This window comes from Papilio polytes, unplaced genomic scaffold, assembly GCF_000836215.1.
Source record: "Papilio polytes unplaced genomic scaffold, Ppol_1.0 DF822067.1, whole genome shotgun sequence".
Lineage (NCBI taxonomy): Eukaryota > Metazoa > Arthropoda > Insecta > Lepidoptera > Papilionidae > Papilio > Papilio polytes.
In genome coordinates, this window is record NW_013527137.1 from 8414087 (window position 1) to 8434178 (window position 20092).

Below are 20092 nucleotides of genomic sequence, written 5' to 3' on the forward strand. Positions count from 1 at the left end.
ATTATGAATCAAAAATGAAACACTGAATACCTTGTCAAAACTTTTATTTTTCATGTAGCACTTTAATTAATTAAGTGAAAAGTAAGTGAAAAGTACTTTAATCAAAAAGTGTAATACTTTAATTATATCATTAAGACATAACGGTACCTGAGGTGATAGAAAACAATGTCTAGTCTGCAGTTTTTTTTAGGTAATTTTAAGTTAAAAGAATAGTTATAGGCTTATCATGTTGGCAAAATCAATAAACTTACAAGGTTCATGAGATAAATGTATGTATATTTAACCTAAATTTCCTATTAATTGAGCAAACATTAACAAATTAATTATTTACCTAATAAAATAATGATCATAATTCATGAACCATAGCTTAAATAAAATAAACACTACACACTTAAACTATGTGTTAACATTTGTTTTTTATTTTTATCACACATTTTTCGTTTTATGACATTTTGAAACAATAAAAAAATGTAGGCCCTGCTCCCAACTAGATAAGATACCTGATAGCCGAATTTTTATTTTTAACAATAAAAAAACTATAATGGTTACATTTATGCCCGCCTATCAGGTAGGTATAAATTGTGGGTATTTAGTTTATATCTAGATACGTCTAATCTCCTTTCTTTAATCTCCTGTAGGTTTCAAATTAATCTCTATCATTGTCCGACTGAAAAGAGGCTTTTCTTTTGTCTTATGTTAAACATTTCCACTATTCACTACTTCGCCCAAATACAGAGCCACCGTGTTTCATTTATTTTTATGATCTATAAGAAAATTCGTAATAACGAATATCCTAAATAAAGAACGAGACATAGTGTGCCTAATCTCAGAAGCTGGTGCATGTAGTATAATCTGCAACAAAAAAAAACTGAAACTGAATAAGTAATATTGAAAGTTATGTTATGTTATGCTAAAAAGTTGCGTGTCACAGACCCCAAAAAAGTTTTCGCTCTGTGATTGAATTGGTTATTTTTTTTTAATTGCTTCACGTAGACATTTACGTATATTTTGTAACGTAACGTAAGTTATAAAGAAAGTGAAAAAAACAATCACCTGTTCCATTTTTTCCTAGCTTCAGGTAAAGTTGAAACGTCGTCTTTAACTAGATAAACTCGAATCCCTGAAATGATAATTATAAAAATTACCACTGTTCTCTATATAATCTGAGAGTCAGTCAACCGTCTCTTTTAGTTCTACATCTATCCTTGTCTTTAACCACTGACCTAGTAAGAACGTCTCAGTCATATAATCCCAGGACATTTCTGCCATACTGAAGGGGAAGACGACCCTGTCAGAGGGGGATAGTGAGCGCCACATTTGTCGCACGTTGTCATCAGAGAAGCGCCAGTCTTGCATTGAGAAGTAGAATAATATATTGGCCATCTTCATCACTTTCTTGTACAGTTTCATCATTCTGCAAGAAAAACAAAATTATTTAACGTTCATTTAAATTGACATAGTTGTAGTTACAACACTATTCTCCCATACTAGGGTTGGTCAATTTTTTTTTGGTTACTCTAAGAGGTGGATTATGGTCTTCTTTGAGACTGTCAAGTAAATTCTACAACTGAAGTAGTCGCATTAAGCATATTATAACTTTTAAAATAATATTAAAAAAGCTTACACTCTCCGCTTAAAAGTTAGCAGGCAGTATAAATCCAGGAACAACGCCGGAAGGTAATGCAAGAAGAAATTGTAGAAGAGGAACATGTAGTAATTACTCGTTAGATTCAGTCCGTAGTACCTGAAATTGTAACGACAAAGTGATCTGTTTAATTTAGTCTTGATTTTAACTAATATTTATCGATTCACTTCTTAGTTATTTCGTGTTTTCATTTCTCATTAGATCTGTTATAGGCTGTAAACGCCCTGATTCTCGTAAGCTTTGAAAACTTAGTTATAGTTATATTAATTTAATTTATTATATGTGAATTAGATCGTTTCTTACCAAACAGCTTTCATAGTAGGTTTATCCATGCCGTGTTTTCTGTTTAGTTCTATAAAAGTTTCCCATTTTACTGGATTCTGAGCGCCGGATACGAAGTTATAGATAGGTATGTCAGAGGTTTGACTGTAACAAAGATATAATATAGCTTAGATACAGTTATAGTTTCACTTTATTTATTTAAATTTGTATCGTCCTTCGTTATCTGTTATTGATTTTTTTCTCCCTAATGCCTATTCAACGTTGGTGCTTTGCCGCCAATTTTGTGACTTTGATATTTCTATGCATTACCATAGTGATAAACCACGGCTCAATACAGCGACCGTAGGTTTCACTACTGTTAATTTAAAGATAATTTTTTTCTAACTTACTTTTCCTTAAAATGTTTAGCCGTATTATAAGCGGAAGCTAGTATGGCGTTGACAGTCAAATCCACTGGCACCATGTCTGCTACCTTATTCATGTCCATGTACATTGTGCGAAGAACCTGAAACATATTGTTGTCTTTGTTTCTTCAAAGAATATGAAAGGGACGACAATATATTACTGTTTATCGGCAGGGGAAATACATGCATCAGATCCTTACATGTTATGTAGCGCCGGACGGTGAGGAACTGACTTTTTTTACTTACCCCTGTTCCAATACCAATAATGAGACCCGTAGGTCCATATACGCTATCCGTCCAACCACGCACCGGCTCTTCATAGGTTGACAGAACTGAAATAAACGACTAAATCATAAAGTCATCATATCCCGTACCCTGCCAGTCATTATCATACTAATAGGTATTTTAAATGCGAAAGTAGAGATGGATGATTGGATGTTTTTTAGAGTTTGTAACATAGACAGTGGAATGGATCTTAATGAAATTTAGCATTGATGTAGAGGATAGTCTGGATGAACACATAGGCTACTTTTGATTCCGGAAATAATTACCGTTCCCGTGGGATACATTGATTTAGTTTTTTTTTTGTTTAGTCTATAACTGCAACGGTTCAAATTTGGTATAAAACCGATTCTGGCGTAACACATGGGATATGATTCAAATTCAAAAACGTCAGGTTCCCGAGGTATACGTCGTTTTTTATTTTCATGGTTCGTATTTTTTCTAAATCCGCGTGTACGAAGTCGCGGGCAATAGCTAGTAGGCAATATAAATGCGAAAGTTTGCATGGATGATAGATAGACCTTTGTTACCACATAACTTAACAACGGATGGATGAATCTCCGGATATAATTAGATGTAGGTGGAGTAAATTATAACCTAACTTACTTATAGAAGGTCGAACAATGCATATCGGCATTCCTTCTCCGTATTTTCGTACCGCTTCCTCAGCTATAGCCTTCGTAAAACAATACGTGTTTGGATATTTGCCTAGAAGTCTGAAACAAATGCATAATGATTTTAACATTTTTAAAGGGCTTTGATATTGTTTTGTTTTTTGGTCGTCTATGGGTGCTAGGACAAGTTGTGTCGCTAATTTTCATAGAATAATTATGCCTCCTAGCCCTTGCGCCTGTTTTCTTTTAGGGTTAGGTATTTCACCCATTCAACACACTATTTTTCACTACAATTTTGACAATCTTACGTGGGTAAAATTTTCTCTATTAATCCTTCGTCTAGTTGCGAGACGGCTTCTAACGCCTCGACCGTCATTGGGGGTTCGTAGAACCTGGAAATAAGCATGTTTTTATTAAACATAGAAAGCCATAATCAAAAAAATCATACGGACAAAAGATAAAGTAACATATAGATTAACTGACTTTTCTTCTATATGTTTGAGATATGTGTTGGAGAAAGCGGTAGACACGTGTGTAATCGCCTTTAGGTTTCGACATTCTTTGCCAAGTTTGAGCACCTCTTTTGTTCCTCTAACATTAATACCGGTAGAAATCGACAATTGCTCGTCAAACTTTACTGTGGCTGCAGAATTTATTATTATAGAAACCTGAAAATTAATTTTAAGGAATTAAGAAACAAAACTTTCACAGGATTCAAAAAGGATGAGGTTATTATCTCAAAATTGAAATGGGTATATCATAATATACCATTTTCACAATTTTATTTAAACATACCTTGGAAGTAAGTGTCTTTCTATCTTCATCAGAAAGTCCAAGTCCGGGTAGTTCCATATCTCCGACTATAGGCACCAATTTATGTATACCCTTCGGATTTTCTTCATGAGCTCTATGGAATAGCTGAAAGAAACGAAACTGTGCTCTTATTTCGAAGATATGTTAATAAATTTAACTATAATTAATGAAAAGAATTATATAACTTAACAAAATGTAAAAATACCGATACATTCTGTTTTTAAGTATCACGCCATCTATTGACTAGTAGAATATTTTCAAATTGTTTTATACTCACAAAATCATCTAAAAGGGTATGTAGACGAGAAGCAGCATCTTTGCCCTTTTTCGCTCTAATCAATACATAAATTGTGTCTATTTCTTTACATGAACGTAGCAATTTCTCTATTAAAACTGTAACAAACATATTATTAACAGAACTACGTTTTTATCTGATGGTATACTTTTACATTTTCATCATTATGGTTGCTATGATTGTTTTATGCAGTGAAAAAAAATGACTGCAAACAACAAAAAATTTTGTTGATACTATTTTTAAAAAATATGATTCCGGCCAGGATCGAACTGGCGGCCTTCTGCGTGTAAAGCAGATGTGATAACCACTACACCACGGAACCCGTTGTGGTTAAGAATAAAATAGCACATTACACCATAAAAACTATAGATAGTGTTAGAATCGAGATTCTAACATCTTATTACCGAAGTACTTCTTAGCAAGGTAATTGTTATTATTAACAACTATTTAATTACGATTAACATCGAACTTATTTACTCGTGCTTCTCAAAAAAACTACATAATTACCACAAATAAATTGGGCCAAATTGGAATTATATTTTATTCATCACTGAAGTTTTGTTCCGTTAAGTGCTCAGGTTAATTTAGACTATTTTTGTAACACATAAAAACCTAAACAAGTTTTGATGTAATGATAGAATGATGAAATTGAGCTCTCTGAAAAGCTCCTAAGTACTAAAATTGCTATAATAAAAAAAGAATTTAAAATAAACCTGCTATTATTTTCATCTAGCATAGCCTAAGCGGTAATGAAAGTTTGTTTTACAATTGTGAAAGCTATCTCATATCGGCTCAATACACACGGACTGCTTCAATCTGTATAGATAGCTTGATCGATGTAAGGCCGGCAACATTTTACCTACTGTTAATGTCCCAATGTCGTCTGCATTCAGACCACTAATGTCCGTGTCCAGTCCTTAGTCATTGTTTAGTCTACGAGATTTAGTTAATTTTTTACCGACTTCATCACAACCGCCCATGTGTGGTATATTTCAAATGCTATTTGATTGACTTAGATATAAAATAAAACGCATAATAGTTACATAAATAATTTATTACATTCTGTTACACTACAAAGTTACACCAAACGAATAAAAAAATATATTAAAAAAGAAACATTATTAAAGCAGCACCTTCTCTACGACGCGACTGGCCTTTAGACTCATTCTGCCGTCTGAAAAAAAAGTTTAAAACGTCATTACATTAGCGTTTCAAAAGCTGTTCAATTATTTGTTCCGTAACTTTCAAAATAGCAAGACATCTACAAATGTACCTTCTTATTGCAAGCTAATTACTTCTTACTAAACGTTTTTACAAACATAAAGGAATATAGAAAGGAATATAAAATAATAAAGGAATATAGAAAAACAAACATATAGATAAGATGAATGGAAAATTGGTCCCATCATTAACTTAGTTAAAAAAAAACTAGGTTTTAAGAACATAAGGTGGAAATAAGCTCGTAACTTCAAACATTAAAAAGATAACTTATTTTGCAGCTTTCTACCGCAAATGTTATTTGTGCTCAACTTATTATTATTCATGTACTAGCTGTTCCCGTGCAATTTCATCAGCATAAAATTATTTTATTACTTAACATGTGTCAAATTGTCAATTGCAAATGTCAAAATGATATGACACGACAAACTATGGCAACCTTGCTTCCTTGATGTTGGCAGCAACTTATGGTCTCTTTCCCACATTAGGGTTTTTATCCAAAATATTTACCCCCTAAGTTTAATGGCGTGAAAACATATAGGCGAAAGCGTGACGTAAGTGTAGGGGCTTTTTATTAAAAAAAGAATTATTCGAAAAGTGCTGTAATTGCTGACATTTTAGGCAACAAAGAAGTATGTGTTTACGCTTTATTATAGTAGTATAGATATATTCATTTATTTCATGGTTGTAAATTAAAATGCAAACACTTATTAGGAAATTCAAAATTGATGATAATCATTGTCTATTATAGAATTTTGTAATTAGTAAAGACCTTATAAAGACAACAGTGACGGTTCCTTTATGGAACTCTACCTAAAAAGTATACAAACCTACTAGTTTGTAAAATTTAAAAACCAGTTTTAATTAAAAAAAAAACTTAAAAAGGGTAATGAGATTGACCGTAACCGATATAAGGAGTGAGAGTGGGATTTTTTGTAGTTCGTCCTTGTACTATTAAAATAAAATTGTGTAACTTTTTTAAAAAAAATTAGCACACGTATTTATAAATTCCTTAAATAGCTTATTTCTACAAAAATATTATAATACATATCACTTACCGTATTTCTTTTGCCGATTCCAAAGCCAAAAAAAAGAAAACACACAAAAACAAAAAACACCATTCACAACACCATGTATACATGCAATTTTTATAACTGGGTTTTCACTATCGAAACAACTAATACAAAACATATTGGTATCTCTTTCGTTCTCATCTACAAAGTGGTTTTTGTCTCTTTTACAAGCGTTTCAGTAGTGGAAACCCATAGTCATATAAGTAAGCAATTCATTTCACTCTATAAAAAGGAACAAGCTTCAAACAGATAGCATTAAAAATAAGACAAACTCATATAAAACAAGGAATGTAAATGTAGAACAGAAACATGTTTCGGTTGGAGAATTCAAAACAAGTTTCACTTGCAAGGCTGATGTCTCAAGTCGATAAAATGCAAAATGCATAAAACATATCATACACAGAGTACACAAAACTGCAACAATTGTAATAACTATGATTATTGCAGTAAAAATAAAAAAAATACACACAAACACAACATATAGCAAACATGCACAAACACGGTAAGAGCTGGTTCCATGTGTGGTATAGGGTTAAATAAAGAATTGTTATTTTAATTCTGTTACTAATTTCAAATTACATAATAAAATTTGATATACTCGTAGATCTCACTATCCTTATCTAACATCATTAAACGATATAAAATGAGGTAGAAGTTTCATTAATCGTATTTATAACATTACTTTTTACTAATAAATACATATTTGAAACGCGAAAATTTGAATGTATATATGAATGTTAACGACTACGTATCTTCAAAATGGAAGTCAATAAAATTATAGGCATAGATATAGACCAAATTTTAAAAATACACACAGGCTGCTTATCGAGTTTTTTATTCCGTACGGACAATGTCGCGGGAAAAACATTAACTATTACAAATAAGTAAATAACTTCATAATTCAATGAAGGCGTTGAGACAGTAAAAGCAAAACAAAGCAAGAAAAACTCACCTTTACCCAAAAATCCAGTACCACCAGTCAAAAACACACACTGATCTTTATAAAAGTTTTGTATATCGGTCATTGCCGCTTTACCCTTTGTCAGTTTCCTCTTCTCTTCCTCTAGTGCGTCCGCTCTGTCTTCCTCTGCGTAGTAATCATCCAGCTTGTTAGCAGACACAAACTCATGATCCTCTGAATAGTTTAGAATCGGAGCGGTCGGTGTCATTGCTTCATTGTCTAAGGCAGCGTTACGAACAGAGTTCTCCAAATCCTGTAGACAGATGTGTTTTTTCTTGTAATTTATAATGATTAATTAAAACTTTCGTGACACATAAAACTGTTTAAAACGTCATAAATGCCCAGCCCAATCACCAACCCTGTAAGACCCCTAACGAGTCTGAAACTATTCGGTACTAACTACACTAAAAATACATGTAGTCGTTTTTAATTCGTTTATCAATTACTTCGTTTGCACAATCAGCAACACGTGTACCTTTTCTTTCTTCACTCGTATAATAACAATACGTCCAAACTTTTCTATACCCATATTCAGAACACGAAGACAAAAGTACGGTCCTAGCTTTTGATTAATTAATAATCAGAATACGACCGCCCTTTATTTATCTTGGTCAACTCTAGTAGATAATGAATCCTGTTCTATATAATTGAACCTTTGTGATGTCAATTTATAATTACTATTTGCGTGCGACAGGGTTTATTCAAGGTCTTGCAAAAAATATTTCCTCAACGTAGAAAGGAAGTGAGGTTATGATTATTAATTTTTCACAATCAAGTAGTATTTATTATAATGATTGTGTTTTATGCATAAAAAGTGTTTAATGATACTCTTGTATTCTTCGATTTTAACGTTTTTTGTACAAAGTCAAAGTAAGTCTGAAATCGTTAAAACTTGTATCTTTTAATATGAGCAATTAAATCCTACAAATGATAATAATGATTTTTATCTGTATTTTATGGTAAAAAAAATAAATGAATCATTCTCCTTGCATTTTCAGCTTTAACTTACGTGTATATTGCTTTGTAACTCTTTGCTAAGGTTCCTGACTTTCTCTAACTCCTTTATCTGTTCGTCTGTGGGTTTTCCATACACGTCGATCTCAACCTTCTCTCCCTTTGCCTGTGCCGCGGACCATTTTTCCATTTTCTCACGCGTCACCGAAGTACCCATCAGTAAAGACTCTTCCAACACACCGCTATTCATTGTTCTGGAAAGTACAACGCAATTATTATTGTGTACAATTGAAATCAATCTGGTTTGTGTAATAATAGAGTTCCACTACTGTTACATATATTACCTCCGTTTTGTTACAAAGATTGAAAACTAAATAATATGTAGGTTCATAGCAGTGTACCTCTAGCCTAAGTTTACGCAAACATAATTGATTTTACGATAGGTTAATTATGTTTACGGCGACAGCGAACAGAAACATATTTTTTTAATTTGGATACATTGGTAACTACACTAATTTAAAACTTTATTGCAGAATACAATACTAAACGTAGTTTATAAGAAAAACTCACATTGTGTTGATAAAAATTGTAGTTCTTTATTAACATTTTTTGTTTTTTAATATAATAAAATCACTACCAATCGTATTACTGTACTGACCGATTGCTATACACAGACTAATAAAAACATAGAACAATCGAAGGGACAGTAATAATCAATGAGCAGGCCATTATCATTGTGTGTGGTCCAATGCAAGGATACTACAAGGCTGTTATCAAAAAATATCTAATAAAAACATACAGACACATTGAGTACCTCCTTCTTTTGGGAAGTATGTCAAAAAATACTCTAATGAAATCAGTCTTCCGCGCCGAGCATTCAAATCTTGAATTTAAAGGCATTTTTATTACTGCACCGTAATTAAATAACTAGTTACTTTTAAAAAGTAACAAAACAAATCAGATATGAAACAAATCTCATGTAAGTATATTCCCGATAAGTCGAATTGCAGTTGTATTAAATCTTAAAAGGGCGTGTCTCAAATCTCCCTAAATTAGTAAGTCTGTAAGGTTCAATGACATTTCAATTATCTTGGAAATCTCGTGATAAAAATCTTTTACAACAAAAACCAGCTTGTATGTGTCGAAGTACCGATGTAAGAAACATAAAATATGCAAACGAATTATGAACCTTCTCCAATTTTAACATCAGTTAATAAATAAAAATCGTGTTACAAATTAGTCGTTCATTCTCACATAAAATATACATGTAAATGAACTTTGGGTATTTTTGTTGAGAACGTTTTACGTCCCTAAAATAAAAAAAAAATTGTAAACACAAAAGTTTGGTAACATATATATAATTAAGTCATACATTTTTGAAATAAGTATAATTTTCCTTAAAATAAAGTAGTTTTTCCAGTTTTTGTCAACAAAATTTTCCTTGACAAAAGTACTCATCTAAATACGTGATGATGAAAGACATGTGTATGCCATCGTCCGATTATAAACTTCGCCAATTTACAAATAGACCGGACATTTTATTAAATTATCGGCAAATTGTACTGGTACAAAAGCAAGTACTTTTTTCTACTTTATGAATAGAATCATTTTCAGATATTGTTTTAATGAAAAAAAAATCTTTTTAACATAAAGAAGTTAAACTATTAACATTAAAATAAAATTTATCTTTACTTTGCAAATTTATAGCGACTAGACATGTCACCACAAAAATATTATTCACCAGTAACAATTTGGTGAAAGTTTACATATTGGCAGAGTTCAAAACGGGTCGGTGACATACGTAATGTTCGCATAACATTGAAATAAGTTACAAGGTTGGTGCTAGTGCTGTACAAGTAGATGACCTCATGTCCAGTTTTCACAACTCATTTGACCATATTTGCTATCATTTAAAATATGTTTGATCAAGTTCTATTTCAAGTTCTCACAAGTTCAAGTTCCATTCAATTTAATAATGCGATCAAAAACTTTAAGTGCATGCATTAAGTATAATAAAACGAGCAATTTTCAGAATTTGATGTTACATTTGTCTTATTAAAAAATGTTGGGATTGTTTAACCACATTAATTAAATAATAAAAAATACGAATTCTAATATTAAAAATCCTTCAAAACCATTCGTTATGATACATTGGGCAGTTAACAGATTAAATTCTGCATTATGTAATTGATGTTCGGGCATTCACCCAACAAGACAATGTCCTTAAAACCGGAAAAAACTAAATTCAATGTAGAAAGAACAGAATTTACTTCATAAACCTTTCGCTTGAAATAAAAAAGATGTTTCCGCATGAATCAGGATTCATTCAAGGTTGAACTGACGAGGGTCGTTAATTTAAGGTTAGATATATAATTGGTTATTATAAAATTATTAGAGTTAAATAATTATTGCTCACGTTACAACCAATAATTATATTGTATTTTATGTCGCGACCAATCAATATTCTTTTTTATGTCGCGACCCTATAGATTGCGAAAACGTTGGAAAAGGCCTTGGTGTTTTTCCTTTGTTATTTTAATTTTTCCAAGCACTTTTGATGTTTATAACCAAAAAGCTATGACATTTGAAAAATTTTAAATGTTAACAACATGTAACTTTCGTATAAACAATATTTTAATGAATACAGCTAAAATAAAAATATTTTGATACAACCAACAGGATCTATGGGATTTTATTGTCGGCAGACTTTTATAAAATTTTAAATTCAAGCAGTTACTCCATTAAAAAAACAAAGACAATAATGCTTTAATATAACGTGATATTAAAATTCGATTTTATTGTCACGGAAATGATTGTAAACGGCTTCGAAAAATCCTTTCTCGAAGGTCGTTTACGCCTGCTTTGGGAAATTCCTTGATGGTAAATAATTTTAGCAATAATGAAATTCCACCATAGCGGCTTTTACATATTTGCATATTTAAATAACTGAAAAATGGTAGTTATATGCCCTAGATAGATTGTTGTTAAATAACTCACATATAAGTATAAAATTATATTAAAATCATTGTTTGAAATACAAACATATGACTGTAGTATTTTACTAATAAGCTTTTCGCAGCTACTTGTTTAAAAATCTTCTTTTTTATTTAACTCTGTTATTTGCGAGTTGATAGTAAACTACGAGCTTTGTTCATATTTACTCTGTATTTTATTATTTTTCAAGTACTTGTAAGTGTGTATGAGATTTTTTTTCTAACATGCAAATATCCTTCTAGTGTTCGTTTATAATGTGCAAACGTATAACAGTTCAACACTAAGGTTACTAACTACTCAAAACAAGGAAATATTTAACATGAATACAAAAGAAAATTCGTAGAAAAAATAGTAGCGTTTGAATTTCTTCAACTACATACATGCTATATTCAAATATTTTTGTTAATAAAAGTGTAGGATTTTTTATAAAGCGTATTATTGTATAATTTGTAAACTATTGAATAAAAAAATCCAGGTCTATATGTTCTTCCAGACTATCCTCTAAATCTATGCAAATTTTCATCCAGATCCGTCCAACAGTTTAGGCTACTAACTCTCACAAACATCCATCCATCCATTAAAACATTCGCATTCATAATATTAGTAAGATTTCTCATGATACAATATTATTATATCTATAGGTATTAATGTAGATATTTCTCAACGACTATCATTTTTACAAAACAATACCAAGATGTTAGAAATTAATTTAACCGATTTCGAAGTATTCTCATTGAAGTTATATGCATTTAATAATTTAAATTTATTTTAAGGTAAAGCCATGAAATAACATAATAAATTATGACAAAAAACCTTCATTAATGTTACTAGATAACTCCATTACGTTAAACATATCCAGCCTTACAAATAAACGCAGTATCAAGTTAAACTCAGGAATAAATTGAGTGTAAGCAAAATTTGTACTAAAATTTGCTTATTCTTAAGTTTAACTTAAAACCTATATTAATTCAATCAAATCTTATACACATTTATTTATTTATAACATCGAATTTTTAAACTTTTTTGCTGGTGATGAAAATTTTTGTTTTACAAAGACATGAAAAAGATATATCAATCCTAATTTAGTACTAATTAATGATAATAGAGAAACTAAACACGCAATAAACAAGTTATAAATAACCAGCGTAACGTTTCTTTAAAACTCGATCTCTATTTAAACAATATTAAATTGAACCGTGTCCGATTTTTATTTATGCTAGCAAAAAACCTTTTAAAAACAAAAAGCTACTGACGTCTTAAAATTATTTGTACTTCAAGGCAAATAAATGATAAAAATGAGAGTAAGTAGTTACTGACGTATCTTAATTACAAACAACAGTAGCGTAAGCTCTCCAAAAGGTCAAGGTACATTTTTGTATGATAAGGAAATTAAATACACTTTTTTGCTAACTGTACATTTGTTTACGTTCGCTTTGGCCTTTAATATTACTTATTGATTACAGCTAAAAACAATTGAAGTACATAACCTAACGTTTGATACATAACACGAAGTTCTAAGAAACGAGGCCCTTGCACTGGACTAGACCTAAGCCAAACTTTTCGGAAATAATTAAAACTCAAAAAGTTTTTTTCCTTAATCCAAGTATTAATTCCATCTTTTGCGTGTCTATATTCTAATTCAAGAACATTCGAGCTTTTCTTCCCACGAACTTTTTGTCATGATACAGATTGGACATTAAATTGGCGTTTTTATAACGCTTGCTTTGTTCCACGTATTTAATTTATATGAATGGTATTATAAAAACGGATATTAACAAAGAGGTTGTAAGCTTCATATGTGATCACACCCTGATAGGTATTTATTTAGAATCTTCTTTTTTATATAAGAGAAGGTGACAAGCGAGCAATATGAACGCGGAGGTAACCGATAGTAATTTTATTACGGATACATTAAAGCACTAAAAATAATATTTTCTCTGTATAACTATATAAAAATAACCCAAACCTTTACAATGCCTGTTAATCGAAAAACAGTAAATGTTAAAAATGAATCACATTACGGAATATTCCTTCCGGAACTGGTTTGATAGCGTGCGTTTAAGAAAAAAAAATACAAATAAAGATTATAATTCCGACCCAAAACCAGTTGAACAGATTATGTCACCGAACTTATCAGAAAATTTAGGGATTAGGGAAACCGCAATGTAAAAAGCTGTTTAGTTAATGTGTTTATGTAAGAATTTTTCAGGAGTGGAAACACGATAAAAATCACAAGCGTAACAGAAAATGGACAACTGAAACCGGAACGGAGAACATAAACGTAGGGCTGTCTAAAACTAAAAAAAAAGATCAAACACGCGTAAAGATGAGATGATATTAAATAAATTAGTATAGAGCAAGAATTTTGCCATGATTTAAAATCTAAAGATTACGCATAGTTTATTGACTAACTGAAAAATAACTAACAACCACAGTTTTCTCTGCAGCATGCTACAGATAAATTTACAGACAGTACGAATAGTCAAAATACACGTTAACTTTTCTTGACATTATAGGGAAATTTCGAAATCACTAAATAGAAAACATACAGACGAATTGAGTACCTCCTTCTTTTGGGAAGTCGGTCGAAAATGGCGGCATCAACAAATGGCAATTTGTCGAGGCGAAATTACACGTAAATTTTATGGATTTAAATTCCGGTTTCGAATTGAAATTAATTTTATTGTAGGTTACAAATTGATGCATTTATTGATTGCAAGGCCAGCAATGCACTAATGACACGATTAAAGCTACAATAAAACTAAAACGACGTATTTACGTATGTATAAAACCTCAATGTAAATTAAATATAACGCAGTAATTACTACTTGGCACTTTTATAGTTATTTATAATTCAAGATTAGACTCGTTTGAAATTCATGTTCTTTTTGTTTGCTATTCAATTATTTCCCTTGAAAATACATAAAATTTATTAAAACCCAACCCTATATTCTGGCTGTTAAGTTTAAAATGTAACCGCAGTATGAATAATGACAATAAAATCGAAAAGTTGATAACACACTTTTAATATAGCAAAAGAGTAAAAAAAAACATTTTAATGGTATCTTGTTAGTTTCCGTCGTTAAATTCAGCCTTTTTTCTAGTTTTATTTTGCATCCCTTGCAACGGAAGTGAAGTGAACGTCCGGTTTAAATTAGAATTCTAAAAATGGTAATAAGTTATATTCGCATTATTGCTCAAACTTAATACTTAGGAAGAATTTTACCTTTACCCTTTCATAAAATTTCCATCGAGTAATTTATTTTACTTGAAAATTTAATAAACATTTTACTTACCTTTTCTGTTATTACTATTTATTTTAAACACTGATTATAAGCAATTGTATGCACATATAACAGGCGACTGTTTCTTCCCACGACTGAACGTTGACTGTCTACAGAAAAATTATAAAGCAACTCGATGCAAGGTAGAGAACAATATACCAAGTAGCGTACAATACAAGTCAAAGGTTTACTATACAAAGGGCAAACTTTTTAATTTCGTCATTTCTATCAACCATAATTCCATATCATTATTCAACATACAACAGTTTCATTAGAACATTATTGGAATTTATATGTCTTGTATTTGTTGAGTAAATAATGACGTTAACTCATTATATGTGAACTGAAGTTAAGGGTGACCAGACCATAGTCAACCACGATAGTCTAGTGCGGGTTGGTTGACTTCATATTTGCATCACTCATTTATCTATCTATACTCTATACTATTATAATAAAGCGTAAACACACACTTCTTTGTTGCCTAACATGTCAGCAATTACAGCATATTTTTGAATAATTCTTTTATTAATTCATAGCCCTACACTTACGTCACGCTTTAGGCTATATATTTTCACGCTATTAAACTTAGGGGGTAAATATTTTGGATAAAACCCCTAATGTGGGAAAGAGACCATAAGTTACTGCCAACATCAAGGAAACAAGATTACCAAGGTTTGTCATGTCATGTCATATTGACATTTGCTATTGATAATTTGACAAATGTAAAAAATGAAATAAAATTCCATGCGGATGAAGCCGCACGGAAACAGCTAGTATACCATAAAAACATCGAATAAATGAACGTATGAAATTCGAAAACATGGCTGGGATCGACCCTCGACATCACCAATCACTTATTGATGATGTCTAAATTAACTAAGTACTAATTACCATTTACATCAGCGGTTATCTTAACTAAGTATTTTAGAGATGCTTACAGATGCAGAATACGTTGTTATGGAAGCAAAATCTATTTTAAAAATGTATCCCAAAAGGGGCTTTAAATTGTGGAAGGCGAAATACACAACATTTAATTAAACTATATGTAACAAATTAAAGCTAAACTAGTAGGAATTCAAAAATAGCAATATGACATTTGTGGTATGAGGATTGACGCACACTTCGAGAATGATTGTCAGGTTCAAATAAATTTCGTTACATGAAAAAGACAAAAGATCTACAACGTAGGTAGAGCAAAAGAGAGCGATAAATACACGCAATACAAATCTGCCATTCTCCTGAATTACTATTGTATAAAATACGTGATTTAATTTACATTAAATAATGTAATTTGTGACGTTAAAATATAAATGTATTAAAATATTCAAATAGTTTTACGCGCACATATCTATAGATACATAATAATTTCATTAAAACGAAATAACATGTTATGCAAAGGGAATCTTAGAATCCGGACAATTTTTATAGTTACGGAGATAATAAAATTCCTTGGCTAACATTATCTAAATGGACAAGCCTTAAATTTTCCTTACTATGAAATTATTTAATTCGTATTCTTCAAAAATAAGTTTTTTTTTGTTATTCCATTCTCTATATTTATAATTGTCAGGGGAAGGGAACGGTTTCTAACTGCACCTGTACAGTTGCTGAAAATTTAATTAGGTAAATGATTTTTTTCTTCACAATTGTATTTGCTACGAGACAATGTGATGATATGGTCTGGGAGATGATCTCTCTATCCTTATCTCTCTCACAAGATCGACGCATTATGTTATCTTCTTCCAGCTCACTCCCTTCTTAATTATATGCCACCTTCGATGCAATACATCTATATCTTACTAGACTAGACCAAAATAATGTTTGCTATTTTCAAATACCTAATAAAATTATTACGTAGAACTTTATTATTCCCTTTACCTACTAGCTGTTCTCGTGCGGCTTCATCCGCATGGAATTGTAAAAACTTTATTTTATTGTTTACATTTGTCAAATTCTTAATTGCAAATGTCAAAATTACCGTTACCATAATAACCTTGCTTTCTAAATGTTGGCAGCTTGTAGTTCATAAACTGTATAGGGACCATAGTCCCTTTTCCACATTATGTTATTTTCTATTTCATTTACCCCTAAGTTTAATAACCTGAAGATATATAGTCTAAAGCGTGTCGTAAGTTTAGGGCTTTTTATTAAAAAAAATCGTGTTTGCTGACATCCTACGCCACGAAGTAGTGTGTTTACGCTTTATTATAATAGTATAGATAAGTAAATAATTATAAGTATAGAAGTATAGATGTTCTGCCGCAGAACTTTTGCGTCGTATGTTTCGTAAAATTCCACTATAATGTCACTTGCCTTAACGTATCGTTGTCTCAGTTTTTTCAGAGAGAATAAGTGGGATGACAATTGCATATAGTGCATCGATAGCTACCGTGCTTTTTTGTTCTTTGACAAATCTGCAACAAACATACTGATAAGAATATTAAATGAATTAATTGCATAGATTAAAAACCAGTACCCACGAGAACCGCGAGGCATTGAAACATGATATTGAAATAAATTAAGAGAAAAACAATATATGCTAATTATTACTTTATGCAAAGTATATCAACAAATATTAAGAATGTAGATTCAAGCAATTTTAGACTGAAACTTGTTCTAAGCTAGAGTTATAAAAAGTATTTTCCACAGTGGCGGAATCGCTGTTCGTTCAATTTGCTGACCGAGGGTTTGGCCTCGACACGACGTATTCAGGAAGTTGACACACGTACGCTCGTGATTTTAAGATCAAATAAATATAACATGTGCTGCGTTTTCTTTATTGATATAAACATATCCTAATTTCTCTTGTTTTCTATGAAAAAGCTGGAATAAGAACATATTTTCACGTGGATGTTTTTGCAGGGAAAATTCATGGTAAACTGTTGTATATGTCACACGGACCAAATATTTCTTATACGTCCTGACAAGTAGAGTTCACTACAACACCTGTACGAACATACAAATAAAAATATTGAATGTTTATCTTTGCTGTCTTAAATAACTAGATAACTATGATAAAATTATGTAGGGTGTTCTTATAACGCCAAAGTTTTGTGCGCCAAAATCTAAACACAAAATAAAAATTCTCATTCTGACAAAACTTTTAAATAATAAAAATGTTTGAATAAATGTAGATACGTTCTTGGGTAAATGGCTAAATAATAATTTGGAATAATTTATTTAAGTAAATATCATTGAATTAGAAGCATTTGTTTATTAATGTTATTAAAACTATGCTTGATTTAAATAGAATATAGATTTACGTGTATTCTTTATTAATAAAAAGTCGTTTTAAAGATGTCATAGCTGCGTTGTTACATAAGGTATCATGCCACATTGTAGACAGCCAGTTCAACACTACTCATATTATTATCGGAAAATTAAACGAATAACAGTATCATTTGCATAAAAATAAAACACAACATTAACTACAATGTAATATGCGCGCATCGATTTATTTTTTTTAGGCCAAAGATAATCTTGCATCGACATTATTTCTGCTTATTTAATAATTCCAATAAGTTCTTTGCTACTTCTCGCCGATTTAGCATCATCTTGCGATTGTAACGAACATTTTTGCTTACACCAAATAAAACTGTCGAATTATAATAATCGATAAATGAATAAAATGTTCTTTTTCTATTGCAACGTCTTGTTGTTGTCTTGATTGTTGATTTTCAAGTGTTCAATATTTTATAATGATTTCATATTTCTAGCAGCAGTTTTGTATCTTGGCGGGTTTTAACTTCGCGCGAGTCGAGGCACAGAACACAATTTTGGTTTTAGGACGTTGTGGGGAAAAGACACTGCCCAGAGCGCCTATGACTCTGGGCCAACAATTTTTTTGAAAACTATACTTGTAAACCCAAATTTGAGGGAATAAAAGCAATGTTTCCTGTTATATTAGAGCCAATATCCTAGTGGTTTGGGGTAAGGACTACCGATCTTGCGGTCGAGGGTTCGAATACCGCCATTCGAATATGCTCGCGAACCATATCCTAGCACAAGCCTAGAGCTTAGTTGGAATGGTTAAAAAAGTATTATTAAATTAATAAAAATGTACTATTTTTGTAAAAAAAAAAGAAGGCCAAGGCATAGATATTTTGCGGTTTATATCCACTATCAAAGAACACTCTACTACAATATTTCTGTCCCCCTTCTTTTCTTTTAAAAAAATAGAGCTAGTAGTATATGTAAGTGAAGTGCTAGTTATTTCAACTATTTTTATTATTCCCTTTCCGAGTTTTCAGGACTGTTTTTTTCGCAAGAGTAGTTTTTCCCAGATTGTAGTAGAAACTAAACTCGTGGTAACTACACTTTTGCCATCTTTGATTTTTAAATTCATTAAACCTCGTTAAACTCTAGTACCGTTATTTGTTATAAGTGAAAATTCCGTTAATATTATGCGGTCATTGTCGCGACGATTCCCTGACCTATGGCTCCACGCAAGTTGATCACTGAATATCCAATTGTATTAAATATTCTGAATACACATAAACTTCGACGATGTTTTATTTAATTTGTTCCGTAGCTTTGTCACATCTTTGAATGCATTAATTACATTCCAAGCGTATTTATATGTGTTAATTTTTACGAGTGGTGTATCAAGGATTGCATTTTTGAAACCAGAAAACGAGTGATATTTACCATCTAATATTGTTTTTGTAGAAAACAATCGCTTTATTTTGATATGATTTTAATTAAATTTTATGTTATTGAAAGTGGTTCTATTTACTAACGACATTTAAGGCCTTTGAAGCTGATTGTACCTTTATATCTATTTGTATAAAGTTTACTATCTTGTCTATGAATTTCTTTTTTATACCAACGGAGTCTTATACAATTATTACAAACATATGTTTGTAATTTTCTAAGAATTTTTTTCTCGCAAATGATATTATATCTAGAAAAGTTAGGGTGGCAATTGCAGTTGCACTGTCATTTATTCTCGTCAGTTCGAGGCTCCGTTTGTTTGCACAGAAAATAACAATTATCAAAATATAAAACGTCATTTTGTTGTCTTGATATGCAATTTACATGGACATTTTACAAACAGGCGGGATTCGAGATAGATCGGTGACATAACTTTCACCACATCTAGAAGTTTTTTTTTCCATATAAATAAACCAACGCTTGATCACGACTCCACCTACGCTAAGTGAAGACGCGGCCGAAGGATAAAGCGCACTAGCTCAATAAGTGCCGATTCACCCTGCTCGAATAAGTATGGAATACAAGGATTTAATTAAAAGAATTATAAGATTTTTTCACTT

At 31.2% G+C, this 20092-nt stretch overlaps 1 protein-coding gene and 1 non-coding gene across 2 annotated transcripts; both read right to left on the reverse strand.

Moving 5' to 3' along the window:
- Nucleotides 1-84: 84 nt before the first annotated feature.
- LOC106107420 (fatty acyl-CoA reductase 1-like) lies at nt 85-14939 on the reverse strand. The gene is made up of 15 exons (XM_013288271.1): nt 14832-14939; nt 8597-8795; nt 7579-7840; nt 4318-4433; nt 4023-4145; nt 3711-3895; nt 3536-3619; nt 3220-3329; nt 2578-2663; nt 2317-2432; nt 1949-2071; nt 1625-1744; nt 1224-1414; nt 1054-1120; nt 85-852 (listed from the first exon to the last, which is right to left on the reverse strand). Exons 2-15 carry the CDS (start codon nt 8789-8791, stop codon nt 765-767), a joined length of 1866 nt encoding a protein of 621 aa, XP_013143725.1. The 5' UTR covers nt 8792-8795; nt 14832-14939; the 3' UTR covers nt 85-764.
- Trnav-uac lies at nt 4585-4657 on the reverse strand. The gene has a single exon. It is a non-coding gene; the product is annotated as a tRNA-Val (tRNA).
- Nucleotides 14940-20092: the final 5153 nt, after the last annotated feature.